We start from the raw sequence: 17,427 nt of genomic DNA, 5'->3' as shown, positions 1-17,427 counted from the left end.
CCAAGTCTCCTTCCGATACTTGAAGAAGACTCTCCACGACCTCCAGTTGCCCCGACACCACCAGCCATGAAGCTTAATCCTCAATGGCCTATTGCCACAATGGCTGTACTTTCATTATTAGCTCTGTGCCAGATGCTGCCTTATACACTTTATATAGATCAGCTCATCTCACACTTCCAAAGCCCTGTTGGATAGGTATTTTTTATGTTTAATTCACACTGGGATTTGAATGTAAGACTGTCAGACTCAGAGCCCAGGCTGTTGCCACAATAACAGGCTAAGACCTCATTCCAGCTTTGTACAGTCCCATCAAGACTGGGATGACTGAAATGGCAGAAAGGACCACCAGAACATACTCTCTACAGTTCTATTCCTGTAGTTGTGTCCCCTTTCTCATTCATGCTGATCTTTTCCTATCCCTGGAGAGTGGGCTAGTGATACATAAAGCTTTTTAAAATTTTCACTCTTCAGAGATGTCATTTTAAAAAAAAACAAACTCTGTTATTGTGCTTAACTGTCTATATATACACGTATCTGCCCCATTAGTTTTTGACCTTTTCCAAGGTGGGGATTTCACCTTTGTTTTTATCTTTTCAGCACCTAGCACAGTGCCACTTATTGAGTAGACACTGAAAATGTGTTTGGAATCTACCTGCCTGGATGGATGGATGGATGGATGGATGGATATAACACACACGAATCCACACTTACTAGTCAGCCCAATTTTCTAATCAAAAGTTCTTATATGATACATATAAATATAGAAACACATGGGTCCCTTTGTATAAATGCCTCTCCCCCACTCCCACCTCCACCTCCACTCCCACCAAAAAGCTGGTCTGGGGGGGCACTGAACAGTTTAGGGATAAAGAATAAAATCTCATTTCTTCCCACTAACTCAGTGTGTGATCTTGGACAAGTCACTTGTTTTCTCACCTGAAATACAAGGGGAATGTCCTGGATGATATTTGAGAATCTTTCCCGTCCTAAATTTCCATAATTCTATGACTATCTACCTACCTTAATCAGACTTTTCTAAATAATCACAAAAAACACCACTTCATGCTGGAGAAACACAGTCATAAGAAACTAAGCAAAACCAAATACCCTTCAATATCCTGTTGTGAACTATAAAATGTCCCCTAAAATCACACTTTCCCCTTGAAACAGGATGTAAGAAAATATTTTCCTATTAAATCCTTTTAAAGTGCAAGGGAAAGTATTTATTCTATGATTTGCCGTCCAACTCAATAAAAAGTGGAGGATTCGGCCACGTTCATTACAGAAGATACTGTCAGAAAAGCAAAGGTGGTGGAAATTCAGGTTGGAAACCAAGATGCCATGCCAACAAAATGAAGCACGAGATTTCTGGAGGAAGCTTCCAAGTGTGTACCGAGCAGTTTATTTCTACCATTACATTGGGGAAACCAGTAAATGAATTTTTATGAAGTGATTTACCAAATGCCTGGGGTGGATGGAGTGAGTGCTGGGAGGAAGTGGCACCAACCTTGCAAAGCTGTGGGGTGAGGGGAGAGAGAGGACTTGAACTTTGGTAACTGTTGATTACATTGTTGCAAGTTGAGTCCTCTGAAATGGGTTCAACAAAGTAGGATACTTTCTTCAAGAGAGGTGGAAGCAGCTAGAAGATTTCAGAGGAAATCTTGGTACTTTGGATATCTGAAAGCCTCCTGCTAGATTAAATCCTTTAAGGGCAGAGATTCTGTTTTCCGTATTTCTCTAGACCTTTGGAATGTTTCAGGGAGCAGGGCTGGAAACATTGTTTGAGAAATGGAAAAAGAATAGGTGGATCTCTCTGTTCACCCAGGAAGACAAGGCAAGAGGTGTCTGCCCAGCTCATAATCAGTCCTCCTTTCTGTTGGAGCTACCCCGCTCGGGTAGGCAGAATAATAGCCCCCCAAAGATGTCCAAGCCTTAATCCCCGGAAAGTGTGAATATGTTACTTGGCAAGGGGGAACTGAGGTTGCAGATGAAATTAAAGCTGTCCTCCAGGGATTATCCCAGACTACCCGGGTGAGCCCAGTATAATCACAAGGGTCCTTAAATGTGGAAGAGGGAGGAGCAGAGTTGATGTCAGAGTGATAGGTTGTAAGAAGATTTTTATTTGTAGGCAGACTGTTGTACAGCTGGTCTCAAAAACCTATTTATCTTGTGTAACTGAAATTATATACCTTTTAATTAGCAACTCGCCACTTCCCCCTCCCCCAGCCCCTGGCAACCACTATTCTTTTCTCTCCTTCTATGAGTTTTGACTATTTTAGATATTTCATATAAGTGGAATCATGCAGTATTTATCCTTCTGTGAATGGCCTCTTTCACTTAGCATAATGTCCTCATGTTTAATCTGTGTTGTTGTATATTGCAGGATTTCATTCAAAAAAAAAAAAGAAGGCTGAATAATATTCCACTCTATGTATGCGCTACTTTTTTTTTTTTTATCTGTTCATCCATCAATGTACATTTAGGATGTTTCTATGTCTGCACTCTTGTGAATACTGCTATTATGAACATGGAAGTTTAACTATCTCTTTGAGATCCCAATTTTGATTCTTTTGGATAAATACCCAGAAGCAGAATTGTTGGATTATGTGGTAGTTCTATCTCTAATTTTGTGAGGAAACTCCATAGTGTTTTCCATAGTGACTGCGCCATTCTGCATGTCAACCAACAGTGTACAAGGGTTTCAATTTCTCCATCACCCTAATTTCTTTAGCTAGGTTCCTCCTTAGGAACAAGTTTATTCTTTGAGTTTCCCATCCCTAGAGTCATGGTCCTTTTTAGAACCCCTGAGAAAAAAATTTTTTTGATGAATTTCTTTAGGTCCACTTTCTAAAGTGAAAACACATGTTCTCCAAGTCCTCTCCTCTTGCATTGTGAATTCTACCATGGCATGGCCAGCCTTCCAGGGTTTCTGTCACTCTAACACTCCTAACCAGGTCTTTTCTATTGGTTAGATCTAGGTGTAATCTAGTGGTTCCTTCCTCTCTGTCCTTTACCTACTGAGAGATAACACTGTAATGTTGGTAATTGATGAATGTACCCAATAGTCTGTTTTGGCAGACTTCTGGATATGTGGTGTATCAGTCAGGATAGGATAATTATGCTGCAGTAACAAACAACTCCAAATCTCCATGGACAAGTAGAGTGAAGGTTTACTTCTCACTGCCAGCACATGTCCTTAGTTGGCTGTGCTCCGTGTCATCTTTACTCAGGTTCCCAGGTTGATGACCCAATGGAACATTACAGGTTGCCATGGCAGAGGGAGAAGAGAGCACAGTAAACCACGTTAGCCCTTAAATTTGCTGCCCAGAGCCAACACGTCACTTTTCACGGCTAAAAGGAATCACCTGGTTAAGTAGCTGTCAATAGGTCAAGGAACTATAATCCTCCCCTAGGAGAAGCCATGAATATGAGTGAACAATGAAACAGACCACCAAGGAGGGTCTCCAGTTACTATATTATTGTGGCAAGTCCATGATTTCATGAACCGAGAAAACTGGTCTCCCCATTCTCCCATGCTTCCCTGCAGGAATTCACACTTCCAGGCATTGGGTACCCTCCTCCATAGAGCAAATGCCAGCTTACACCAACTTTCCCCAGGTAGTCGGGCTAGAAAGCCAACGTCTCTAAAGGATGCAACGATAACAAAACCTCGGTGGCTGACAACTACATGTCTATTTCTAACTGACAGCACAGTTCTGTCATGACTTGGGCACCTGGTTGGGCAATATACCCTCTATTTGGCGGAGGCTGCATTTAATGACTTCCATGAGACTCCCCAAATGATTCTAAGCTGCCTACATCTATCCTGATTGTAAGGAGGGTGTTGTTATAGGGAACTCTATTTGGTAATTCCAATATGCCCTACTGTTTTTCAAGAGTAGAGAGCCTAGCCTAATGAATGAAACATTGTTACTAATGAAATATAGTTTATGTACCACTTCAAACTTGGAAGTTTGTAATACAGTCCCACCATGCTTCTATTCTTCCTTTTTATCCACATCCCCTCTCAGCTTTCTGGGGTTTCCTGTTAGTCCATGGTCAACTGAAGTGACCTTGCTCTTTGAGGTTAGAAGAGTAAAATAAAATAATAAAAATGCAACAGCTCATATCCCATGGTCTGTGGGACATCCAAGGGCCTCCTCAAGATCTTTGTAACTTTTCTAGGAGTTTTAGGTGCTTGTGGTCACTTGTCGTTTTAGAGCCTGATGTTTTGAGCTCACATGGGTCTCATCTCCATAATCTTCTTTGCTCTTTGCAGAAGCAGACAGAAAATTTAGACCTTTCTCCCAAACTTTTTACCCAAAAAACCCAACCGCACCAAACACACTACTCACTGAAGCTTTGGTGTAACTCAGCCCCCTCCCACTCAAAAACCCTACCCAGTGAGCTACTATCTCCTTTCCTGGCCCCTTCCCTGGGTTCTGGTTCCTCCCTCTTACCCTTAATTCAGTCCCGTTCATTTTATTATGCAGGGTGATTTAACTGTCCTTCTACTCTGCCCCAGACTTACCTTCGCATAAGCTAAAGACTCATTAATGTCTTGATAAGACAAAGGGCCACTTATGCAAGGCAGAATCATTGGCAGAGATTTAGTAATTTCTGTCTCATTCTCTCTCCCTTACTCTGTTGATGGAAGAAAGCTTATGAAAATTTATTTTCCTCATAAGGGAAGGCTGAAGTGGCTACAGTGTGGGTTTTAAATACCATTTTCCTTCTTCCTTCCAGGTACCTATGTACTTTCTTAACATCTATTTCTGATAAACCTACTTAACACAGCAGGCGTCAAATTTTTGGTCTCAGAACTCCCTTACACTCTTAAAAATTATTGAGGGCCCTAAAACAGCTTTCGTTTATATGGGTTTTAGCTATGGATATTTACTGTATTAAAAAATGAAAAAATTTTTTAAAATTTAAAATATTCATTCAGTTAAAAGTAAAGATAAACCCATTACATATTAACATAAGTGGTATATTTTTGTGAAAAAAAGCATTTCCAAAACAACTTAGTGAGAATGGCACTGTTTTACATTTTTGCAAATCTTTTTAAAGTTTGACCTAATAGAAGGCAGCTGTTTTGCATTCAGTGTTTTGCAATATCACAAGTCACCCAGCCTCTGGGAAACCCAATTGTGCACAACTTATGAGAGAATAAGAGTGAAAAGATAAGTAACATCTTGATATGAAAATAATTTTTTATTTTGCCTACCACTCTTTGACAACCACATTTTAATACATATTCTAGTTGTGCATCCTCTTTAGAAAAAAAAAAAAGATGAAATCAAAGAGATCTTGAATTAGATCTGAACCTCGAACCAAAATGTAGAAAGAATTCACTGGCTAACTTTCAGTCGACTTAAATAACTATGACTTAAGATGGTATATTTAAAAACCATACACGAGGAAGAACAGAAACCAGTGAAACTCTTCCGTCCTTGTCTCGATCTGATAAATTCCTAGTGTTTCTTCAAATCTGCCTTCTCTACAGTGTGATGCCTTCTCTATAGAGCTTTCCCCACCATAATGAATAACAAGAATGTTAACAATAATGTTATTATTAACAACGGTAACTAACTTTCATTGGTCTCTAGGAGCCAAGCAACGCCAAAACACTTCGCACGTGTTATCTCGCTTAACTATCACAGTAACACTGAGGAAGGTGCTGGCCTCATTCTACAGATCAGGTGGGTGACGGTTGGAAAAGAAAGGCCTCTGGCCTCTAGCTCTGTGCCGTGCACACCTGCTCTGCCCTAGCACTTACTGCACCCAGGTGGTAACCGCCCACGTGCTTCGGTCCCGCACAAGGTGGGTTCATGAGGTCTGAGTCAGGCTGGGTCGCTTCCTGTCCCCTCGCAACCCGCGCAACAGGGAGCCAAGAGAATGGAGCCAGCCTTCCGGCTTCCCGATCCCCTCGGTCCCGGGGTCTACACGCCCTAAGCGAGCTCGCGAGGGCTCGGGACTCCGGGACCTCCCCGCGCGGCCAAGCCCGCCAAAGTTTGCCGGGAGGAGAAACGGGCGCGGGGGTGAGCGTCGCTGGGTCCGGGTCGCCGAGGGAATGGGCACGCGCGCCGGCGGAGGCCGGAACCTTTCTCCTCTCGCCGCGGTAGCCCCGGGCGGGCCGGAACCTTTCTTCTCGTGTCGTCGTTGGTGGGCGGAGGCGTGCGGAAACGGAACGGTCCTCCAGCTGCCCAGGTCGCGCCGCGGTCGCCGGCTGCTGACGTGGGCGGGCCTGGTGGGGGCCGTGGGTGTGGGTCGCCATGGCGGTGGACATCACACTGCTGTTCCGGGCCAGCGTCAAGACCGTGAAGACGCGCAACAAAGCCCTGGGAGTGGCGGTGGGCGGCGGGGTCGAGGGCAGCCGCGACGAGCTGTTCCGCCGGAGCCCCCGGCCTAAGGGCGACTTCTCCAGCCGGGCGCGCGAAGTGGTGAGCTGGTTGCTATGGAAACGGCGGGCTGGTGAGGGGGGCGGACCCGCGTCAGGGACCCCAGACCCCAAACCGGACTCTGTCCCGTAAGCAGTGGGTGAGGGAAGCGCCTGGAGAAGGTGGTGTCAAGGGGGGGCAGGAGAGTTGGTCCCAGAGAGCCGACGGCTGTCTTTGGAAAGGAACAGCCTTAGGTCGAGGAATGGGGACGCATGTTGGGGAGCTCGGAACTATGTCTGCAACGTACATGGGCTGCTTTGTGAGGTAATGAGCTTGCCGTCACTGCAGACCTGAACGCAGGCGAAGCTTCCCCCACCGTCCTTTGCTTTCCTGTCGCAGCACTGACTACAGTCACAGTGTATTTATCTCTTCTGTTTACTTGTTTCAGCCCCCTCCCCTCCCCCGCCCCGCACTGAGATCCAAGATCGCATTCTGCCGACCTGTCCCTTCTCCTTGCCTCCTGAATTAGGTCAGGGTTCATGCCAGGGACCGGTCTGTCTTGAGACTGGTTTAGGATAATCTTTCACAACCACTCTCTATTACAGCCATCTAAACTACTTTCTGCCCTTGAACACAGCAGGCTTTCGTTCGGGAGAGCAGGGACCTACTCCTTCAAGGCAGTAACAGTGTTGGCTTCACTTCAGAATCCCCGAAGCTTGACTCATAGCATTGCTTAGTAAATGTTTGTTGGATCAATGAATGAACAAATGGTTGTCTCCTTCCCCACTACACAGGAAACTCTGTAAGGGGAGAGATAAAGTTTGCCAGGTTCACTTTTGGATCCTTGGCACCAGGGTGGATCTAGTTTTTGTGGAGCTTGAAGCTTATACAGTTCTGTCTGTCCTCTTTAAGAAATAAAAATACAAAGTCACAAATAAAAAGGTTCAGAGCTTTGGAGGGGTGCAAGGGAGGGGCCCTGATGCTCAAACGTCATGGTAAATCCACTTCTGCTTGATACACAGTGCAGTGCCTGGTACTTTTTAGACACTCAGTTATTTTTTAATATATGTATGCATGAATTAGTGAGTGGCAGTTTGCAGAGGATATTCAAGCCTCGGAAGGGAAACTGGTCCAGATGAATATATTTAGTCCATCAATAAGCATACATTAAGCGCCTACCTTCTGACCGGCATTGTGTTAGAATAACGCGATTTAAAAGGAATGGTGGGGGAGACAGACATATTACCAAAAGAAGTGCCACAACGCCTTGAAAATGTTGTGTGGGACACAAAGGAGAGGGTGTTCAATTATGCGTCAGGGCCAAGAAAGGCTTTACAGGGGCGATGATGCCTGAAACACATCTTGAAAGAAGAGTAGTTGGTTCCAGTGCAGATAGGGTGGAGAAGGGCATCTCAGGTTAAGAGAAGAGTATGCACAAAGGTGTGGAGATGGGTAACTTTATGCTCAGTTTATTTATACTCAATGCGTGTCTACCCGTTAAATTACAAACAAATTAGTAATGGCATTTCAGATTTGGGGCGGGGGGGAGGAACTTTTCATAGCTGAACAACTCCTAACAGTGATAACTATGCCAGTTTGCAATGGGAGCTTGATTAGTTAACTCATTTGGGCTGTGGGATTAATGGGGACCTTGGGAGTAGAAACTGGGTCTTGGATTTAGAAGACTTAGATTTCAACCTGGGTTCTGCTTCTTAGATGTGGGTGACTTGGGTAAGTCCTGTTACCCGAGTCTCATTTCCCTTTTCTATAAAATGGGCATGATAATACCCTACTTGACTGGTAAGCTGATTATTAGGATCTTATGAGACTTTGTATATATCGTAAACAGCCATAATGATTATTATTGTTCCCCTTCACCCTCCTACCCTAACCCTGTGTAGGCCATTTAGATGTATTTTCATCAGTGGCACAAAACTTTATTCCCTACACCGCTTTGCTTTCTTGTACTTTCATTCTTTCCTTGCAAAGGGGAGCCAAGTAAGTTCATGAGGCAAATCTGAAAGTCCAGTGTAGGTACCAATAGCACCGGTACTGGAGGCAGTGACACTCCTCTGTCAGGGTGAAGCTATCAGCGATGGCGTATGTGTGGCAAGCATGCAGCTATTCCTCTTCCTCCCTCCCTGGGGCCATGGAAGCCATTGTTAATTTCCCAGTACATCTGTGTTGCTCAGAATCCTTTGCAACTTTGTGCCCCAGGCAACCATTACCTATTGTTGGACCTGACATTCAAGTTGAAATTTGCTGCTATCCTACATAACATATAGTAAAAATAGAGTCTGTATGCCTGAAGCAGAACCATGGACTTTTTTCTTTTAGTACTTAAAAGGATCTTAAGTTCATGTTGTTCAGTCTTTTCATTTTATAGGTGGGAAAACTAACACTCAGGTAAGTGAAATGTCTTGCCCAGAGTCATAATAGATGAGGTCAAAGGACAGAGCCAGAGGAAGAAGCCAGGTCCTTTGACTCCAGTTTAATGTTGCTTATTTCCCACCCTGCCCCATACATACATTTCCACTATAATTTTAAACCCAAAATTCTTCAGCTGAGTTTCTTCTTCCTGAGTTAATACTGAATTCATAATTGCATACTGAATAAGATTTGGAGCATAAAGACCTGAATTTGAATGCCTTTTACTTACTGCATGAACTTGGGCAAGTTACTTAACCTCAGTTTCCTCACTCCTAAAATAGAGTGAATAATAGCAACCTTATAAGGTGGTTATGCAGATGAAATGAGAAAAGGTGTGCAAGTGCTTGCATGAGTGTGAATTCTTTTGATTGCTAGGAAGGGTAACCTAATTTAAACTAACCTGAGCAAAATAGGAATGTGTTGGCTTGTATAACTGGGAAACAGGAAGGAGCTTCTTTCTCTAGGTCTTATCCATAAAACCCCAGGAAAGGACTCTAGTTGGTTCTGCTTGGGTCCTGAGCCTTCGTTATGGCCTCAGAGGGATAAGGTTCTTCACATGGCCAGGTCAGATGTCCACTCCAATAGGTGGGTTGGGTGCTGTGATTGCTGCCCCACCAGAACCTTGGAAAAGGGAGTGCTGTGTCTGACACTAGGGAGTAAGGGATGCTGGGCAGGCAAAACCGACAAAAATGTTCCTTCTATTCCCTAGCACAGTGCCTGACTTGTCTTCACTTTACCTGCCTGGTGGTCTTCAACTCTGTGAGGAATAAAAAACTAGAATTGTGGGAGTTTGTATGACAGGCTTTGGTGTGGGAATGTGTCTGGAGGTGCCTCATAGGGGCAGCTCTTTCATTTTCTTACTAATTTATAAAGGTTACAGAGTCCAGGAGAAGCAATACACAGTAAACCAAGACCCCTCTAAGTAGCCAAACTGAGTATGCAGGGGCAACAGGAGCCAGTGAACAGAACATCAGGGAACCTGTGCTCTAGACCAAGTTCAGCCATGAAGTGGACAGACCACCTAATCTTTCTGCACCTCAGTGTCCACATTGGTAAAACCGACAGCTTAGACTATAACTGTAGCGATTTCTTGTAAAACAAAGATGTCTCGTTTATAAGATAAACAGCGACTCTGTGTTGTTGGGAATTCTATTTTCAGATTAGGCATGCAGATGAATTTTTCTTTGTTTATTATACATTGCTTTTATGAAAGCCAAGTGTCATTTACTTTTTTTTTTTTAATGAGTTAATTATCTTTAGTTCCTGGCTTAAATTCAGACTTCTTACAGCAACCCAAAGCCAGATGGTCTGGTCCCTGCTGCCTTCCTTGAGCTCCCCTCCTCTCACCTTCCTCTTACTCTACTCCAGCTGCCCTAGCCTCCTTACTTTCCTCACATGCACCAGGCACATTCCTACCTCAGGACCTTTGCGCTTGTTGTTACCTCGACCTGGAACACTTTTCTCCCAGATTCCATGTGGTTTGATCTTTAGGCCTCTGCTCATTGTTGTTTCAGTGAGCCCTTCCTCCACTGCCCTGTATAAAGTAGCATCCTTTTTCTGTTCTTTACTCCGCTTTATTCCTGTCATTATCTAACATATCATGTATCCATTGACTTGTTGTTTATCCACTAGACTATATACTTCATGAAAACAAAGACTGTTTAGGTTCTAGAATGCAGGATAGGTTCTCAGTAAACGTTTCTTGAATTAAAGAATGAGTGTTATCTACTGTGTCACTTTGCTTCTAATTTTGGAGCTGGTTGATCTCTGTCCAAGCCTCCTTCCAATTCTAGAAATGTGTGATCCTAACATGATTCCTTAATATTATACAGTATATATGTACACTTAATCCAGTATCTGGAATAAACCTTGAATAAATAGTAGCTTTTATTTTATTAGTAAGATTTAGGAGTTTATAGTCAAGTGGAGAAGCAGACCCATAAATAATACAACAACTCAGGTAGAAGTGACAACCGTAATGCTTAGCATTGATTCCCCAGGTCCTCCTCGATTTTCTTCTGAGTTGTAGTGTTGAACTTGTGTGCCAATGTTTGGAGCCAAAGGTTAAGCTGGGACCACCTGGATTATTATCCATAGTAGCTGGAAATAGACTTTATCCAAGGATTGAGTATAATTCTACTTAAACTGGGTTTCAGTTGAGGGAGCGTGGTTCAAAGAAGCAGTATCAGGCAACAGGGGCCAAGGGTCAGTGAGAAGCTGGAGACAGGCCCACACAGACAGGAATAGATCAGGAAACAGTGTAGGTTTAGGATGTAGGATTCAAACAGAGCATGGGTCTGTTGAATCATATAGATTAAAAAAAAAATTTAATGGAGAGTTCTTTTTGCAAATGAAATAAGGAGCAGCTTTTGCTAAGGCTGGGATGAGGGGGCTGGGAAGAGAGAGTTTCATTAGCCAGCTTGCCCCTCTACCGCCATTCCCCCTTCTCCTTGAGAAGCCCCTTTGGAACCAGCCATAGGGCTCAGAGAGACACAGTTTCTCAGGCCATTAATGTTCTCCAAGTCTTCTTTTAACTTCATGGTGCTGTATTTTTATGGATCATAATAACCGAGTGTGTACTGTAAGCAGAACTCAGTGCTAGTGACTTTCCATGATATAAATAGTGAGCCCTTTGTATGGACTGCACTCCTGAAATTTTCCAGATTTATGAAGACTGTAGCTTTTGAAATTATATTTATTCAGTACTAATTGATTTATTCCACGTCCTGTAAGCATTGGACTCTTGATAGGTGTCAGTCATTGTGAGGACACAAAAAACTATGAGACAAATGTCCCGGCTCTTTGAAAACAGAAATAAAGGATAGCTAAAGCTCCATGAGGGAGAATCAGTAGAAAATCAAACTGGACCTTGAAGGATGAGAACCAGACAAAGGAAGGGAGTTAAATCGCATTCCTGGCAGAGGGAGAAGAATTAGCAAAGGCACCGGTGTACAACAGCAGGTTGACTGGCGGGGAGCAGAGGCAAGGCTGGAGTGATTGGAGCCCTTTTCTGGAGGAGGCCTGGGTGAGGGGCAAAGAGGCGGGAGATGAGGCTGTGCTGGATTAGGTTAGAGCAGGGGTCAGCCAACTTTGGCCCATAGGCCAAATCCAGCCGCTGCCAATTTTTGTAAATGAGGTTTCAGTGGAATGCGACCACGGTCATTTGTTTCCATGTAGGCTATGGATGCTTTTGTGCTATAGTGGTAGAGTTGTAACTGGCAAAGGCTGGCGAAGTCTGAAGTATTTCCTGTTTGGCTCTTTAGAGGAGAAGTTGACCAGACCTTGGGTGAGAGCATTGTCAGTAGTGCTGAGGAGTTTGGACTTTATGCTCTAAGCTATGTGAGCAGAGGCCTGAAAAGTTCATATTTGTCTTTTAAAATAATCAATATTGCAGATGGGTTTGGAGTGTAACACGACTGACATAGAGGAGCTAATTGGGAGGCTATTGCAGTAATCCAGGTGAGAGCTGATGAGCTAGTGACAGAGGAGTGGATGGATGAAGTAGATATTTAGGAGGTGGATTTTTAAAAAATGTAGCCATTGGTGGGGTTAGAAAGAGGGAGAGGTAGAATAATTCCCAGCTTTCTAGTTGGCAAGTTTCATGGTGATAGATATCACAATAACATTTTCTTCAAAGTTTGAGTAGGATGCCAATTAATCATGCCTTCCCTTTCTCAGTTCTAAACAGTGGAGAATAGATTCACGGGGCCCAACAGACATTAGACTTTTATTAAGACAGCAAGTGGTGGGTAACTCCCCAATGGCAGCGCTTCTTGGTAAATCTGGATTGGAGAGCATAGCTGGAACCCAGTGGGGTCCTCTAGGTTTGTCATATTTAGATCTTGGAGATGATTGAGTCTTTAAAATAGACACGTAGTTCATATACCCAGCCAACCACCTCACAAATCCAGCGAACACTGGGCTGGGCCTTATTATGATGAGAGCTACAAGGCAAGTCATCCACACCAGACTGCAGATGGGGATACTCAGTAGGGCCATTTAGACACCAGGTTCTTATACAGACTTTTATTCTCAATTGTGCATTCTTTATTCTTGAAAGAAAGTCATCTTGGTGGTAATGATTGTATCACATACTGTAGAAGCATGGTTCTCAGGGATAGTCAATTGACTTTCTCCTTCATTCCAAGAAAAATCTGGAATGGGTCAAAGAGTTCCCTCTTTTCTCAGTTTCTAGTTGGCAGGTAGCCAATAGTTCAGTGTATCACCTACTAAGGATAGGGCTGCCAAAACAGGTCCTCTCAGGATGACATTTTTAATGAACTCTTCCTGTCCATCGTCTGACACTATCTTGCAGGCTTGAGAACCAGGTTTGTCAACATACCAGGAATAGAACCATCTATCAGGGCGATATCAACTGAGCTCACACCAACTCGTGTACAAGTTAGAATACCAGATTATTTTCTTTCAGTGCCATAACTAATACTCAGGAGGATCTAAATTTTGGAAAGTCAGTTATTTTTGAGCTTCTGCTATAGGTCAGGAACTCTGTTGAGGGCTTTACATACCTGATCTCAATTAATTTTTCTCTATTTTGGGGGATAGAAATATAATATTATCAAGTGATTTTACAATATTGATTATATTATGAATAATATGATTCTAGAATTCATACAGACTTGATGTTTGAGGTTTCTTGTTATGTGAAAATCTATATGGGCTCCCTCTGGTGGGCAAAGTATCAGTGACGTTTACAATGGTTAATTATGGCTTGTGTTATGAAAAACTTGTTGTGCTTAAAACATATTAAGTTTAAAATTGACTTAAAAAGAGGCCCCTTCCTAACCCTCTAAGAGAAAGTGAATAAACCAGAGAAGTGAAAAGTATGATGTGTTGAATGAACTCATATATGATATAACTCACATATGAAAAGTTTGCAGCACAGTTGTAATTTTAAACTCGGTAGTACTTTTTTCTTCCTGACTTTCAGGTTCTCAAAGTCTGTAAATACTAGAATTTGCCTTCTCCTACTTGTTAGAGTCTAACATAATGCCTATTTGTCAAAATTTCTTATGGAGCTCAGAAGCTATATTTAATCAAGAGAAGTGAGTCTTTTCATTTTACAATATCGTATACATTCCTGTTCACTTTTTGGACAGATGATAAGAAAACCGTAGTAAAATCAACATTTGTCTTTTATAGTCTAAGTAGAAATGACAGACCGCAGCATATCTTGACTGGGAGAAATTGAGAAAGGAATTAAAAAGCATAAGTTTTGAATTATAAATACTTTTGGACTATGCCAATAATAAACTGTATGATCTTGGAGAACTCACCTAACCTCTGTTTTTGTTTTTCGTTTGCTTTTTTTTTTTTTCATTTTTCTTGTTTAATGAGGAGCTTTGACTAGATAATCGTTAAGGACCTTTTCAACAGGGTGGTTCCTTGATTCAGTACTCTTTTTTCTGAAAGTCTCAGAATATATTTTAAAATGCTTTTTGCAGTAGTAACTGCCCCAGCGCCTTATGATACTTCCCCCGAGTTCCTATGTACTCAGAATTTTTCACCTAGATAAAAAAAAATGATTTTGTTTTTCAAAGTTGTTGTTCGGTATGTTTCCACAAGTATATTTGATTTAATAGTGATTATGTACTCTTATAATAGGCTGTTATCAGTGGGGCATGTTTTTGAAGTTGACTAATTTTAAAATCTGATTATAAAAACAGTAATTGCTCATTAAACAGAATAAAAAAGAAAGTGAAGTTCACATATAGGACTACTGGCCAGAAATAGCCACTGTTTTAATTTTTGTATATATTTTTTCAGACATTTTTCCTATTAAAAACAATTTTTCTACAATGCTGTTTTCTAGCCCCTCTTTTTTTTTTGTCTTGTCTTGGCTTTTTCACTTAATAACATATTGTGAACATTTTTCTATATCAATACGTATTCTTGTCATCAATTTATTTGGCTGCATAACCATTAAAAATAATATTACAGAATAAAAATCTCTTACCTAAAAAATACATATATTACATAACTTATTCACCTGAACCTCTGTTGAAAGATATTTAGGCTGCTTTCAGTTTATCACTATTTTAAACAAACAGTACATTTTTTACCAAATTTGTTTCAGATTTATAATCTCTTAAGATAAAAGGCAAAATGTATATAAATTCACTTTACTTGCTTTCTGTTGAATCTTTTCGCAAATATAAAAAATTGGATGCCCTAATTTGATAAAAAGAAAATTATTCCTAACTTTGGGGAAAGTGTTAAATGTACGAGAACTTATTTCGGTGCTGCAGGAGAATAGAAAGGGGTAGGTGATAATTGGGAGCAGGCTAGTCAGGAAAACTTTTACGTGGGAGCAGAGCCTTGAAGAGGAAGTAAAATTGGGTAGGTGGCGAGCCTGAGCAGGATGTATTTCAGTGACAGTAAGGAAACTGGCTGACTCGGCCAGTGGGTTCTTCTTTGTCAGTGGCGTGAAACAAACTTGGGAGGTACTTTATGGTCTGCAGATTATAGAAAGCCTCCTGAGCTTTTGTACAAAATAAGAGTACAAAAATCAGTGGCCATCCAAATCTAATTAATGACCACTTAAAATCTAATGAAATCATTACAGTAGTATCAAAAAACATTTCTAGAAATAACCTTAATAAGAAATGTAAATGCCTCATTTGAAGAAGACTTCCCAGTTTTGTAGAGAGATATAGAAAACTTGAATAAATAGAAATACATATTGTGTATGTGGAAGGGAAGAAGTGTTAGAAAGACATCAGTTATTCCTAAATTAATTTGTAGATTTAGTGCAGCTTTATTCCAAATTCCGGCAGAAAGTAGTTCTGAAATTTATCTAGAAAAGAAGATGAGTGAAAATAGCTAATTAATTTTTGAAGAAAAGTGGAAGGGTGTGTGTGTTGGGGTGGGTGTACTAGCCTTACCAAATATTAAAACATTTTAAAGCCAAAAAATAATATATGCATATATGGATCAATCAGTGAAGTCTGTTAGGCCAGGTGTGTATGTGTGTGTAACTCTTGTTTAGGGAGGTATTGTAAATCAGTAAGAAAAAGAAGGTTTATTCAGTGATTTGGGGATAATTGGTTAGCACTTTGGAAAAAAAGGCTTTTTTTTTTTTTTTAGGTCCTTGTCTTTTACTGTACACACATTAAAGTAAATTTTTACATGGACTAAAGATTTAATTGTAAAAGCAAAACTGAAGAAAATGAAAATGTATGTGAAATATTGACCTATCTTCTGGAAGTGGGAGGTCTTTCTGAGTTTAAAAATTAGCAGCAGTAATCTTAATGGTGTTGATTTTGATGATAGCAGCTATCACAAGTACTTTACATAGAGACACTATAGCATTATTCCCAAGTACAAGAAATTATTAGGTAAATATGGCATACTGAAGAGTTTGTCATGACATGAGAAGAATTGCTCATATTAAAAAATACTACCGGGCTTCCCTGGTGGCTCAGTGGTTGGGAGTCCGCCTGCCGATGCAGGGGATGTGGCTTCGTGCCCCAGTCCGGGAGGATCCCACATGCGGCTGGGCCCGTGGGCCATGGCCGCTGGGCCTGCGCATCCGGAGCCCGTGCTCTGCAGCGGGAGAGGCCAAAGCGGTGAGAGACCCGCGTACCGCAATCCAATCAATCAATCAATCAATAAGTAAGTAAGTAAGTAAATAAATAAATAAAAATACTACCAAAACCAGATACAGTTAAAACTGTATATACAAAATCAAAAAACTCTAGGCATGGACATAATGATTAGAAGGAAACTGGCTGACTAGGCCAGTGGGTTCTGGCCTACATTTTAGTGTATGTAAAATGCTAACAATGGCTATTTCTGGCTGATGAGACTATGGGTGATTTATTTTTCTGCTTCTATCTTCCTGAATTTCTCTAATGAACACATATTACTCTTGAAATGAGAAGCAAAACAGAATAAGTAAAACTCTAGGCAGATGAGTTTTTATTTGCTGTGGGAGGAATGGAAAAGAATTAATATCTTTTGATTGGAAAAATGTCATGAATAAGCAGTATCTAATTATATATTAAATGTACAATGGAGGGGGCCCCTCTTTAAAGGAAGTCTGTGGTAAATCTTTTGTAAAGGGAGTAATTTTCCTGTAACTCAGCTGGATTTTCAATTCAGACTTTCTTAACCTGTACAAGAAAATCATCCACAAATGTTTCATTGATGTCTTAGCTTTCTGGTTGTCATTCTAAAAAATAATAAACGATAATAATAGCTACCACTCGTAGAGCACCTACTCTACCTGGCACTCTGCTAAAAGCTTTGTAATTTGGTTGACTATCCTTGCAAGTTAGGTTCCTTTACTCATGAAGAAACTAAGGTGCCCTGCCCAAGATGATGTAACATTGATGAGCTTGTGCCGTATTCCTGGGATCACCTGCCACCTCTCCAGCTTCTGTGGATGCAGGGGTATGTGCATGCTGAGTGCTGTCCTGGGACTTTGGATCTGGACTTCACTTTGTATGGCACAGGTCAGATCTCTGGTGATTTTCTCCTTGGCATGTTGTCATATTATCTACTGTCTTTAGGAGCATATTTTGCTACATAAATCACAGGTATTTGAAAATGCCTGACTAGCTTTTGGGGAAATACAGCTGCCTCCAAATCAAACTCT

At 41.5% G+C, this 17,427-nt stretch overlaps 1 protein-coding gene across 1 annotated transcript in view; it reads left to right on the top strand.

The window, feature by feature from the left end:
* Positions 1 to 6,196: 6,196 nt before the first annotated feature.
* The window catches only part of STX18 (syntaxin 18), a 120,485-nt gene continuing 109,254 nt past the window's right edge, over positions 6,197 to 17,427 (top strand). The window contains exon 1 of the mRNA XM_060104214.1: positions 6,197 to 6,443. Coding sequence (XP_059960197.1) covers positions 6,276 to 6,443 — 168 coding nt within the window. The 5' untranslated portion in view covers positions 6,197 to 6,275. The remainder of the gene's footprint in view (positions 6,444 to 17,427) is intronic.

The sequence above is a fragment of the Mesoplodon densirostris genome, chromosome 1 (genome assembly GCF_025265405.1).
Source record: "Mesoplodon densirostris isolate mMesDen1 chromosome 1, mMesDen1 primary haplotype, whole genome shotgun sequence".
Classification (NCBI taxonomy): Eukaryota; Metazoa; Chordata; class Mammalia; order Artiodactyla; family Ziphiidae; genus Mesoplodon; species Mesoplodon densirostris.
This window is presented reverse-complemented; position numbering and strand designations above follow the sequence as displayed.